The 14,192-nt window shown below is 40.1% G+C and overlaps 1 protein-coding gene across 5 annotated transcripts in view; it reads right to left on the bottom strand.

Annotated features, from left to right (window-relative positions):
* The window catches only part of LOC105917892 (glutamate receptor 2), a 104,257-nt gene that overhangs the window by 29,287 nt on the left and 60,778 nt on the right, over positions 1-14,192 (bottom strand). For 2 of the 5 annotated variants that reach the window (XM_012852835.3, XM_012852837.3), the window contains exons 17-18: positions 10,121-10,235; positions 4,349-4,483 (exon numbers count right to left, since the gene is read on the bottom strand). In XM_012852835.3, the coding sequence (XP_012708289.1) occupies positions 4,349-4,483; positions 10,121-10,235 (250 nt within the window). Of the gene's footprint in view, positions 1-4,348; positions 4,484-10,120; positions 10,236-10,985; positions 11,101-14,192 lie in introns of those variants that run through there. The other 3 variants (XM_012852834.3, XM_012852836.3, XM_021310769.2) reach the window with 2 other exon arrangements.

Raw genomic sequence — 14,192 nt, 5'->3', positions numbered from 1 at the left:
GGAATGAAAATGCTTTTTGTAATACTATTTCAATAGAAACGTGTGTCATATCAATAGCTCCAATAAAATCAGGAAAAAAGTCTTTCTGCAAACTGCTCTTCATTATAAACCTGTTGAATGGCACTGTATAGCATTTGGATACACGTGGCCGACAGGAATTCCTTCCATCCCACACGGGGGTAGAGTGGTGGGAGAGAACAAACACATGGTCCACCTGAGGGTGGACTGGTACAGACCTGATCCATCAGCCAGTTTCCTCTGAAACACCTCTGATGCACGGAAACCCAGAGTGGTCAGTAGCTTTATGGGTATGGGCAGCGCATGCCTCCTTACTGTGTTGTGCTCCATGACCGCGCACTATGCCATTTGAAGTCTTTTCAAACAAAAATAATAGAGCCATTGTTGTAGGGGATGCCTTAATAACCACTCATGTAATTGTACTGCATTTATTAACTGTTGAACAGGAGTCTTTGTACAATACTTTCTTTTCAATTGTCAACAATTCCCAAACTAGTACGACAAACTAACCCTATGAGAATTAGCCATGCCGTTATAAACCAAAGAGGTTACCAAAATGATTTAGTCATTTAGAGCTGTCCTTACTATCCAACATTTCTCAGGTCCAATGAGGACAGTCTGACCCAGTTGGGAGTTGAGCTGAAGGCAGCAGGTGTCCTGATTCTCCTCTGAGGGGGAGAGCATGCAACAAGAACCAATCTGTTCAGTAAAGAAACTATTAAGAGGGTTTTTCTTATTTTTGAAATGAAAATAACAAGATAAAAGTGATGGTTAGGAAATCTCAAAGTATTGTGTTTATTTCAAATATATTTGAAATTCAAATATATTTGAAATAAACCCCACACAGTGTATTTTAATTAGACTTGCAACCCAGAAGTCACCCAATGGCAGTATGAATCCAACTATTTTTTTTTTTGCTGCTCAGAGGTTTGATAGAGAACATTGGTGAACGCACAGCATCATGAAGACCAAGCAGCAGAGCAGGCAGGTCAGGGAGAAGGTTGTGGAGAAGTTAAAAGCAGAGTTAGGTTAGAAGACAATATCCCCAGCTCTGTACATCTACAGACCTCTGTTCAATTCATCATCAGAAAATGGAAAGAGTATGACACAACTGGGAAGCTGGCTGGGCTAGGAGAGTATTAATGAGCGAAGCAGCCAAAAGTCTAATGGTAACTCTGGAGAAGCTGCAGAGATCCACAGCTCAGGTGGAGGAATCTCTTAAACTGCACTCCACATATCTAGTCTTTACAGAGAGGTTGCAAGAAAAAGGTCATAAGGTCCTCTGATCCCCGTTTGTTGCATGTCATGTTAAGGGAAACAGTAAACATGTGGAGGAAAGTGCAGGATTAACTAAGATGAAACTTAAACTGTTTGGTCCATATGCAAAAGGCTATGTTTGCTGGAAAACGAACAGTGCTCCCCCTGAGCTCATAATCACCACTGTGAAACATGGGGGTGGCAGCATCATGCTGTGGGGACGTTTTTCTTTAGCAGGAACAATGAAGCTGGTCAAAGTTGATGTGAAGGTGGGTGAAGCTAAAAAAGTAAAGGTGCACTTTGAACACATCAGATTTCAATTGGGAAAAAGTCCTGCAGATGATCCCTACTGATATGGAACGGATGATGTGTTAGGAACAAAAGGATCTCACATCATTTGATGAAAATGATCAAATCACAGAGGGTTTCATCTGAAGTCACAGAAAAAGTAAAACTAAAAAAACTGATGCTGCAGGCTAGTCCAGTTTGCTAAAATGTCATTGCTGCAACTCCAAATGGTCCTCACTAGTTTGTATGACCCCCACATGCTTATATGCATGGCTGACAACGTTGGGCCATGCTCCTTATGAGGTGATGGATGGTGTCCTGGGGCGTCTCCTCCCAGGTCCTAACCAGAGCATCACTGAGCTCCTGGACAGTGTGAGGTGCAGTCTGGTATAATCAGATGGACCTAAACATGATGCCCCAGAGAGGTTCTATTGGATTTAGGCCAGGGGAGCGTGGAGGCCAGTCAGTAGTATCTATTCCTTTATCCTCCAGGAATCGCATGCATACTCTTGCCACATAAGGCCTGACATTATCATGCACCAGGAGGAACCCAGGAGCCACTAGACAAGAGAAGGGTCCAAGAATGGGGATTTCATCCGAATACCTAATGGCAGCCAGGGTGCCATGATTTATCCTGTGCAGGTCTGTGCATCCCTCCATGGAGATGCCTCCCCAGACCAACACTGACCCACCACCAAACTGATCATCCTGAACAATGTTGCAGGCAGCATAGTGTTCACCATATGGAGATTAACCAGTGACAGCTTGCAATGATATTGAAAAAAAGAGATTTAGCATTGTAAATTGTAAACATTGAAAAATTAAACATTGGAAAGTCAAACATTGAAAAATCGAACATTGATAAGTCAAGCATTGTTAGAAAGTAAAAACTTAGGATGATATTCTCATTTTATGCTGCAGCTTTTATTCCAATCAGAGATGTCTTCAGTGTCACTGCAGAGTTTCTTCAGCTATGATGTCACTACAATCATTAACTGCATAAGCTAATGAAGATAATATTAATGAAAATAATACCCTTTCTTGTGATCGAGCAAGGGTACTTGAACTGGAGGTTTCCATAAGTTCACTGCAGGTAGATGACGAGGAGTATCAGAAAAACGGAAGGCCCACGAAGGAGCGTTCAATTTAGCCCCGCCCCCGACGGCAAAACAGTGCCAGCTTGTAGTGACATAGTAGCTGAAGGAACTCTGCAGACACTGAAAACATCTCTCATTGAAAAAAAGATGCAGCATAAAATGAGAATATCATCATAAGTTTTACTTTACTTTACTTGTATAATTGTTTTAAACAGTGTTAGACTGATCAATGTCAAATTTTTCAATCTTTGATTTTTTCACGTTTGACTTTTCAATGTTTGATTTTCCAATGTTTACTTTCTAAGTGTTTTGTTTTTATTTTCAATGTTTAATTTTTTCTAATGTTTAATTTTTACAATGCCAAATCTCTTTTTTGATGCCATTGCCAGCTGTCACTGGTTTAGCTCCATCTCACCACAGCTCCTCCAGACCCTCTCATGTCTGTCACATGAGCCCAGAGTGAACCCACTATCATCTGTTTAAAGAACACGGTCCCAAACTGCAGATGTCGGTGTTCTCTGGCAAGGACCTCAGACGGCCCTATCCAGCTCTCCTAGAGTGGCTGCCTGTCTCTTCTAGCCTCCTCCATTATGGTGAGCCTGTGCTGGCAGACACAGCAAACCTGCCAACGGTCCACATTGCTGCACCGTCCTGGTGGAGTTGGACTGCCTGTAGAACCTCTGTAGGGTGCAGGTATCACCTCATGGTACCAGCAGTGGCACTGACCCTGGTCAAAATTAAAACTACTGAAAAGCAATTTAAAAACATGAGGAGGGAAAACAGGTCTATGGCCTCCACCTGCAGAACCATTCTTGTTTTTGGGTCGTGTCATTGTTGCTCCTTTAGTACCCCTGGTTTGGTTTTTAATGTCATTAACACCAGAACAGCCGACACGATCAACAACTCCCTGTAGTTCTGAACTTCCCAAATCAATACTCTAGAACTTTAACTGACTGGATACTATACTCTGATTAAAAACTTTCCCTCTATTCTGAGCAGTGTAAATACAGGACAATCATGGATTAAAACCTGTTAGAGGCTGTTAGAAGAAGACTTGAGACTGGGGTGGTGGCTCATCTTCCAGCAGGACAACAACCCAAAAAATACAGTTGGAGCTGCAATGGAATCATTTTGATCACAGCATAGTCATGGGTCAGAATGGCTCAGTCAAAGTCCAGAGCTAAGAAGCTATGGTAAGATTTAAAAAACAATGTTGACAGATGGTCTCCATCCGATGTGAATGAGCTTCAGTGTTTTTGCAAATAAGAATTCCCGTCTCTAGATGGGCAGAGCAGGTAAAAACAGGCTAAAGACCTTGCAGCTGTAACTGCAACAAAAGTTGGTTATTACGTCTTCACTAAGGGGGACTGAATGCAAGTTTTCAATAACTACGTATTGGTAGCACAGCAAATTCCAGTTATATCACTAATACTTCTGGTTTAAACTTGTGAAAAAGTCAAAAAGTTTAGGAAATATAAATACTTTTACAAAATACTGTAAATGTGAAAATCCAGAAGAAAAAGAGAGGATAACAATCGGTGTAAAATATAACACAAGTCTGTAAATTAACAAAAAGTCTAAACCAAAAATATAATCAAAGCTGTTTAAATGTTCTTAATTCCTCACTTAAGAAAAATAAATAAATGAAATGCACACAGTTACACTTCCAACAACGTTTAAAAAAGTACCTTCATCTTTTTGGCTTCAGCACGGCTCTTGTAGCAGAATTCGACCAGAGCCACCATCATGGCCAGGCCCAGGCCTCCGACCAGGATGTAGAAAACTCCTGCCACGTTGCTAAGGGACAGAGCGCTGGTCTTTTCCTAGCACCCAAACAAGCGTGCACACATCCGCACCCAAACACACGCAGGAAAAAACACAGGACACCCAGAAAGAAGAGTTGGTATGATGCAACTCTAAACGTGTAACTTCATCAACAGACAAATTCACTTAAAGCATTTTGTTTTGTTTCTGTTTAGTAGCATGAAAATAACTAATAATCCTGCACACATACATGCCCTTTTTGGCTAATTTAATGTGGAAACAACATGTTGTTGTCATATATTATATATTATTAAGCTTTACATGTTTATTAATGTGGAAATCAGTGTCAATTGTTTTGTTGTGGCTTTTTACACTGTCTTCAAGTTTGCCACCACTGTATCATCAGTCCTTAAAATAATGTGCTATGGAAACATTGTGATCGTGAGACTGCTTATCTTCGTGAGCAACAAACACATCAGTTTAATCCTGTTATATTCGATGAATGAGAGATCTGATCTCACAATAATAATAATTTAACATCATTGATCTCACAATGGAGATATTCATTTCTGCATTTTAACCCATCCCCTTGGGGAGCAGTGGGCTGCCACAAGCTGGGGCCACCCGGGGTTAAGGGTCTAGCTCAAGGAGCCAGAGTGCAGGCTGTGGGGATCAAACCAGGTACTTGCAACCTTATCAAACACACTGCTCTAACCACTAGGCCACCACTCCCCAAAGAAGTAAGCTCATCTAAGGGCACTGCTGGGATTTGAACCCAGGATCTTCTGTTTACTAGACAGGCACTTTGACCAACTAAGCCACAGCGCCTCTGCGCCTCATGGTGGAACCACAAGGTACAGTAGTGACCATGTACAGGTAAAGAAGGTTAAAGTGGCCAAAAATAGTCTGGTATCTGAACCTAGGTACAGAGGAAAAGCCATTGGCCGAACACTGGTCTCCAAAAATACCACAGTTTTAAAAAGCTACAGTTTCATAACCATAAAATGTTTCATCTGTGGTTTAAAGTTTGCTTGATAAAATGCCAGAGAAGGTTTGGGAGTAGGTGGCGGTTTGAGCATGGTTGCCTCTCCCATCCCTGTTTTCAGTGCACTACCCCAACTACATTCATTCTATATCTTGTGTTGGTCTTTCAACACTGTTCAAAAACATCTTTTTAATTACTTCCTGTTTTTAGGTGCCAATGACTTAAATTTTGTTTCACAACTTATAACTGATGTAGCATTTTATTCCTATTTTTTCTAAATATCTTTAAATGAACAAAAACAACAACATTTTTAATTCATTGTCATGAGCAGATGAACAGGCTGACTGTCAAGATTGTTACGTCTTTGTGTTAAAAGAAATTAGACAAATTTAATGGATTTTTTGTAAAAATGTTGTTAATTCTGTGACACAGTGGTATTTAGATTTAAGTTTAGTCAATGGAAGGACACCATGATGTTTAAGGGTGCACTTATATACCTGTGGCTCCAGCATTGTATTGCTGGGAAGCAGTTCCAGTCAGAAGTTTACATACACTCATCCTGTTTATTCGGATTATTTGGTCTTTTTAATGATTCATTTGAATAGTTTGTTTTTTTGCATGAAATTGTTTTCCAGTCTCATATATATATATATATATATATATATATATATATATATATATATATATATATATATATATATATATATATATATATATATATATATATACACTACCACTACCATTTGGTAAGATGTCTTCCTTCAAGTTGAACACAGAGAAATTTTTTTTTGTCCATAGACTTTCAATAAGGTTGGCTTCTGGGCTTCTAAAACATTTGATGCATGTTTGGATGCCATCGTCCTGCTGGATAACCCATTTGTGTGGGTTATCCAGGATGTAGATTTGGAGTAGTAAAGGTGAGACTTAAGAACACTGTACCATCTGTCAAGCATGGTGGTCGTAACATCATGATGAAGGTTTGTTTTATCGCACAGGTGGAAGTGAATAATGAAGTTGTGCTTCTAAAATGTTTCAACCTCTCCTTAAAGTAACCATTATAATTTGCACCCAACTGGGTGTTTCAAAAGGACAATAAGCCCAAACATACATCAGAACCAGTTTGATGTTAGATTGGACATTTATCCACATATGGCCTTAGATAAGAAACTTTTTGACCAATTTGTCTGGATGATTTGTTTGAATTTGACTTTGTAAAGAACCTTGAGATGACATATGCTGTGAATTAGTGCTATATAAATAAAGCTGAATTGAATATCAGTAAAGGTGTTTGTACAGTCATGTTCAATACATAAGAATACTATTGAAAATTACATTTCTTTCAGTGACTTAATTCACTAAGTGAAACCGATTGATATAGATTTTTATTGTATTGACCTGTTGTGAATTAGGGAAAATCAACAGTTACAAAAGGTGCTCCCAGTTCTTCTCTCTACAAATTATTTAAGATGTTTGTTGTAAGATCAGTCCACAGTGAAAAAAGGGTTTAAATAAATCACAAAAACGCGTACATATACAGTATATGACTTCATGTCAGAAATGAGTGTATGCAAACTGGCTGGGACAGATATTAAATTACACAACATGACCACTCAGGCTTAATCAAATTATGACCCCTGTACAACCTTACGCACCGCTAGTAATGACATTAAATTATTTCACAAGGTATCCTTTCTTCTGATGACCTTCAATAATGATTAACTGTTGGATGCTCCTGCAACTGTCTGCAACACTACTGTGCCACAAGTGATGCCATCCCTAGTGCTTGTTGAAGACTTATCAGCTCCTCGTAAAAGCGATATTTTATAAACTCATAGGTGGTATATAAATTTACAGCACAGTAAAAAGTATATGTCCCCTGATAGTTCCAGCTTTTTATTTTTCATTTAGACATTTTTCAAACTAATTTGAATATCAGTCAAAGATAATTTGAGGAAATACAATAAGCTTTTGTAAACTTTTCAAACTATGATTTCATTAATTAAGGAAACAGTTATCCAAACCAACCTGGATCTATGAGTATAAGGAGAGGAATTGCCTGAAAAGTTTGAAATGTATGAATAAATTGACCACAAATTGACCAAATTAAGCACTGGAGCTGAGGTCAGTTTCTCTAGGCACACCCAGGCCTGATTACTTCACAGCCTGTATAATCAAAAGATAACATGCTCAGGAGGTCACAAAAGAACAAAAAAACATTTAAAGCTCTACATGCCTCAATTTCCTCAGTTAGGGTCAGAGTCCACGGCAAAAACCACTGAAGACCAAAAAGAACACAGAGGCTCATATAACATTTAAAAAAATAATTTTGATGAACAGCAAGACTTTGGGGGAAATGTTCTATGGACTGACAACAACAGTGCACCGTTTTGGAGAGGCGTGTGTTGCGTCACAGCCTGAGCTATCTTTATAGTTATGTATGCTGCTATAGGCTTAGATCAAGATCAAGATCTTTTGTCACTGCTGAGTTCTCCAACTGTTCCCCAATTATGCGTTGTTTGTTGTGTACAACTATTAACTTTTTGTTTTCTGTCTTTTTTCTCTTTATAGTAGGTACACCTGGTCTGGCACTCTCTTAACTGTGACACCATTGGGTGTGGGCTGTGGATGGGGGTCAGATCATCCACCATTACCATATGACATAGAAAGGATTCCTGGATCAATGTGTGCTCCTGTGCTTTTGTGTCTCTGCTCTGTCTTCTCTAAGCCCCAATCGGTCGAGGCAGATGACCGTTCACACTGACCCTGGTTCTGCTGGAGGTTCTCCTCCCTGTTAAAGGGGAGTTTTCCTCTCCACTGTCGCTTCATGCATGCTCAGTATGAAGGGCATGCTGCAAAGTCATGGACAATGCAGACGACTGTCCCTGTGGCTCTATGCTCTTTCAGGAGGAGTGAATGCTGCTTGCCGGGACTTTGATGCAATCTACTGGGTTTCCTTGGATAGGAATCTTTTTGACCAATCTGTCTGGATAATTTGACTGAATTTGATTTTGTGAAGTGCCTTGAGATGATATGTGTTGTGAATTGGCGCTATATAAATAAAATTGAATTGAATTGAATGTAAAAGTAGCAGCATTTCCGAAAAAGAACATCTCAGTGAAAGTTAAGATGCAGCAGGACAATGATCCAAAGCAGAGGAGCAAGTCCACCTTGGACTGGCAAAAAAGACCAAAATTGACATTTAGGATTGGCATAGTCAGTCAATGAAATCTTCTCAGGATGTGGTGACATGAACTTTCATTTGACTCTGTTTAATGGGATGCTCATTCTGTGAGTAGTCATTCAAAATATTTGTTAATACTTGGCCATTAATAGGCAGGTCGTTTATGCCTGAAAACCATCCAGTCCATCCTCAGGAGCTGCTGGTCATCTTCTACACTTTGATTCATTCAGCCCTGTATTCGTCCTGTTTTATGGCTGATCCATAAAGGTCCAAGCTACCATGGACAATCAGGTCTGCAGAGAGGATCATCAGGACTGACCTTCTCTTCGTCCAGAACTTGTACAGCTCTAGGGTCTAGAAAAGGGCAGCTAACATCTCTGCAGAGCCCGAAGATCCTGCACCTAAACTGTTTCCATTTTTACTTTTAGGTTGGCACTACTGAAGGCAGTTTACTAAAACCAGCCGCTACAGAGACAGTTTCCTCCCCACGCTGTCTCTGATGAACACAACAGACACCTTAATGCCTGCCAGTCAGCTACACGGCTGTGAAACAAATAAAGAATATTGGCTTTTCAGAACTCCCAACCTACCTTTCTGTTTTTCTCTACCCAAACTCCTCCACAGTGATGTAAAAGTAAAACTGCCTTAAAAACACTTGATGCTACTTCTTTGTTGTAGAGGGTAATTACTTCTTCAAAAAGAGGCAGGTTGGTTTGGATAGATTGTCTCCCTTAATAAATGCAACTTGTTCAAAGTAAATGTTATGTTTTGTTAGGTCTACTTTGTGTAGTATTAAAATTGATTTGATGACCTGAAGTATTTAACTATTTGTGGCAAAAAAGCAAAAACAGAAGACATCTGCCAGGGAGCACATATGTTTTACGGCACGGTAAAATAGAGAAAAAGAAAAAAAGAATCAACTTTCTTTGCAGCATGTGTACAATATTTCTCCCCAGTAACTTTAACAACAGTTTGTATGAGAGCTATCTTTAGGTGATGCTACTAGAGAATCTAAACACATATCATTTCCTTCTTCCTTTTCCCCAAATTTCCATCTGAAGGATTATTTGATTATTGTTGATAAGATAATTTTTTCCTCTCCCAAATGTTTTTGCCTGAAAACTGCTCTGAAGTAACATCTGTCACTAAATTATATCTAATTTTGTACGTTTTCAAATATGTGCACCACTCTGTTTTTTGTTTGTTTATCTGTTTGCATGGATGCAAACCTGAAATAAAATCTTTATACATAACACAGTTTTTGCAATTTGTTGCAAAAACTGTTTGCATTCAGCTAAAAAATGCACAGAAAGAAGAAATGCGTTCAGCTGCAGAGGTTTCACCTGAAGCAGACTGGCTTTGTTCTGTTATTTCCCTCCTCATCTGCTAAGTACTACAAACTGCTGTTGACCTCGTGTCCTCCACATCACACAGGTGGAACTATGGTGTCCTGCCTAGACTGTGCAAGCTTCCCATGCATGTTAAGCCCGTGAACAGTGTGTTTGACTGACCCACAAACAGAAAACTAACCTTATTGGTGGAGTCCTTGAAGCCACACTCTCCTTTATCGTACCACCACTTGTTTTTCATCTTGTCTAGGGTCCCTTGCTCATTCAGTTTCAATACGGCAAGGTTTACTGGCACTCTTCAATGGGAATAACATAAATAACATCATTATCAATGTTATCTTATGTTATTAATAAGGCAGCAGTTCTTACCCTGTTCCCCCAACTAGGAGGGAGCCCACCAAAGATTGGTTTGAGACCAAGATCCCCTTTAAATTAAAGCTTGAATGTTATAGGCCACATAGCTGGCAAATGTTAAGACACTTCTGTGCTTATAGATAAAGTCTCTTGCTGCTGGGCTCCTCTGTTTAGCCTGTGAGACAGATAATAAGAGGTGCTGCAATGAAAGGCTGTTGCTTTTTCACCTGCAGTTCCCTGCCAGGCCCGAGCCTCTGCTACACAGAGTTTGGACGGCTCGTACAAACTCTCTGCAAACAGCGCCCGTGTTGCTGCCATCTGGTCTGAGGTCAGCCGACCCTCGCCTGGATTTTACATCAGACCTCAACCAGACAGGGCGCAACATAACAGAAGCAGAACAGAGAACAGTGCCGCCTGCTGGCAGTGAGTAAAAACACACCAGCTAGAGCTATGGCATACGTTTGAGTTGAGCTTTTGTTTTTAGATCTCTGGAAAAGGCTGCAGCTCAACATGTCCATCCCTGCTAACCTTAACATTCCCCTGCGGCGCTGTGACTGTGCTGCTTCTGCACACGTTCCACATTTAACAGACTAACCCAGTTTTACCTCACTGTTTTGCTTCCTACGTGTTATGTGTGTCTCTGTGTGTGTGTGTGTGTGTGTGTTAGTTGGTGTGTGAGTGTGTGTATTAACCTTGCTCTCCCCTCCTCCGCTGCCGCATTCTCCCTTGTCATACCACCACTTGTTTTTCAGTTTGTCCAGCAGCCCCTGCTCGTTCAACTTTAACACCGCCAGGTTCACCGCATTTCTACATGAACACAGTGGCTGTTAGCAGTTCATTTCAGCTGTCAGTAACAATCCTCTGAAATGTACGTAAATCAGCAACAAACATACTGCTCACACCGATGGCCATTAAAAATCTACTTTACTCTTAATTCCTGTACAGAAAACAAACATTTGGACTTTTTTTCTCAGGTTAGACTAGAGCGGTCTTACGATGTCTGTGGCTATGGCCTTTATGTTTAATAACACTAGGAATGGGAAGTCAATCAGATTTACTGTACTTATTGCTAACTATTGTAAATACCATCATAAAAAAGGCCATTGCAGACATTGCTTTTGATAAGTGATATCATCTGGAGGTGTCAGTGTCGTGTTCGACGACGAGCTGACTGGGTCGGCTCAACACCTGGCAGCAATATGGAAACTGCTCTTCCAGGAGCAAAAATTTGCCTTACTGTGAGCTTTTTAAACAAACCTCACAAATTAAATAATAATGCATTAATGTAGGTGATGGCACATCATTTTTCAAACCATGTAGAGGAAAGCAAAAACTATAGTCAGTAAAGAAATGCATTCATTATCGCCAAGCCCACTATGGCTTGATGGAGTGAGAAAATGCCCTGAGCTGTCTCACTGCTTCCTGCCCTGCTGCTTTATCCAACATGCAGCTCCACATCATCAATGTCTGTGGAAATGTGCTGCTTTTCTTGTGACACCCAACCTTACGCGTTTTACCAAATAAACATTGCAGCATCATCTCTTATCACTGAATATCTCCTTAATCCAATTATCCACAGTGCAGGACCGCCTCTCTTTAGCCAACTGCCAGCTTGTTTTCATCTGGTCAGGTGTTGGTGAGTATTAAATCTCATTTCCTTTAACCAATTCCTTGCAGTGGCCACAAAAACTCTTGTTTCTGCCCTGACCCTTTGATTTCTTCCTTGGTGTTTCCGTATGCCAGCATATTGTGTTTTAGACCCAGCTCTCTGAGAGTAATCAACATGGAAGTGTGACTTCCAGAGGGGGCACATACATTTTTTCCCAGTACTCAATATTAATTAATTAATTAATCTGAAAAAAGATGTGCCATCAATTATAATAATTCAATTCAATTTTATTATGTATTTTAGACAAAGCCAGATAGTTCCGATGTTAATTTCATAGTTTTGTCTCTAATCTGTGATTTTGTTTTTGTCATAAAGTAGAAATCCTCCAAGTGTAGTGTTTCCATGGGTTGTAGCAACACGAGTTTGAACTGCAGCAGTCACACTAACAGACAGGCACATCCACACTGATATATGGAATGACACAGTGATCCGACAGGTTCTCATCCATAAAAAAATAATAAACAGCAACTTTTCTCCTCCATAGTGTTAGTTATAATATGCACACCAAGTGATTATTTTTTTTCAAATTTTCCATGATGATAAAGTAGAGCTGCACCAAATCAGCTGGTGACCAGATTGGGCCGACTTTGCAGTTGACAGCCTTGGTTGGTGTTTGACTGATTATAAACTAAAGAATTGATGTTTTTAACAATCAGAGAATACACACTCTAGTATTCTCTGCATTGCATTACACTTAAGCCTGATTAGATTAAAATTCTCAGGTCGTAAGGGAGTAAACATGAAAGCTTTCAGTTTATCCAGACAGTTAAAAAAATGATTTGGTTTGATTTATATCCTTAAGAACTCAAGTTAGCTTTCAATATTCTGGTTCAATATGCTGGTTCATTTCTCCGCTTGTCTTCTGTTTGACTGACTGTTTAATCCACTCCATGAACTTCAGCCTCTTTCACATCATTGAGTGGCCACATCCTAATTTCCTGATATCTACCATAAGCATTTTTTGCAGTAAACAATCTTGAAACGACACATGATATATCTGTGTAGGACCATTCTCAGTGTCACAGCACCAGATGTACAGTCCATGGGTCCATGACTCTTTGGTCCAATCTTTGTCAGGAGAAGGAATCAAACTGCTAAAGTCATCCCTGAGCTGACGTTCTGCACCTGAGCCATGCAACTGAACTCAAACTTGTCTGAACTCCACATCTCATCAGAGAACCAAACTTGTTTTCCAGCCTCTCTTTCCCAGCGCTCCTTTTGGGTGAAAAGTAGATTTGATGGTTTTGATGGGAGCTAGCAACTTCTGCTGTATTTAGCACAATAAAAGTTTTAAATAGTGGGTTTAGAAAATGTGATGTGTTTGGACGTCATTCTATACATGTTGAATAAAGATTTGATACCAAAATTGGTTCTGCTTAATTTCAACAATATAATAAAAAATATTAAAGGCTCTACATCATGCTTTTATAAGCCTTCCAAAGTCCACTATAGGCATATATATGATTAACCATTACGTTTGGCACTACAGAGTATTCATTTGTTATGAAATATTAATTATTTTCTGGTGCTATTTTTCCAACCCGGAAGAAAGACACTTGCCTTCACTTTTGCCCCCTCTCCCCATGTGGGGTCACCCTAGAGCCGCAGCAGCATGGTTTGAAGAAAATAACAAACTGTAGTTTTTGCTGCGTAGCAGATTGGGTGCTAAAAGAGCCACTTCGGCTCAACTCTGAGCAGAAATGATGGCACTCTGCCTCACATCACCGGTCACTGGGTATACTGTTTACTGAAGAGGGGTGGTGTGGTCAAGGTAGGTACTTCCTGGAGGGGCGGGTAATGACCGCTCTATGTGGACTGGGTTATGGCCACTCATTTTCCAGGACAGGGAGGGGCTGCTCATCAGAAAGCAGACTTCAGGAGAATTACTCAGACATGGATGAATCAAGCAAAATATCACTTTAGGCATCATTTTGATGAAAGAATAGCATCACAACAGTTAAAGCTAAAAAAAAATGTTGATTCTGCATGATTTATGCCCTTTAAAGTAATGGGATGATAGACTAACTGAACTGTCACAGCTCCAGCATGATGGTGCAGGAACATGAGGTGAGGTCCACGTTAAAGGCACCAGAACCCCAGGAAGGCAGGCAGACCAGATGGAGTGACCGGGAGGATCCTCAGAGAGAGTGCAGATCAGCTGGCTGGAGTCTTAACCAAGATCTTAAATGAGTCACTGTCTCAGTCTTTCAGCTTTACGTTTCTGGGTGTG

This window comes from Fundulus heteroclitus, chromosome 5, assembly GCF_011125445.2.
Source record: "Fundulus heteroclitus isolate FHET01 chromosome 5, MU-UCD_Fhet_4.1, whole genome shotgun sequence".
Taxonomy (NCBI): Eukaryota; Metazoa; Chordata; class Actinopteri; order Cyprinodontiformes; family Fundulidae; genus Fundulus; species Fundulus heteroclitus.
This window is presented reverse-complemented; position numbering and strand designations above follow the sequence as displayed.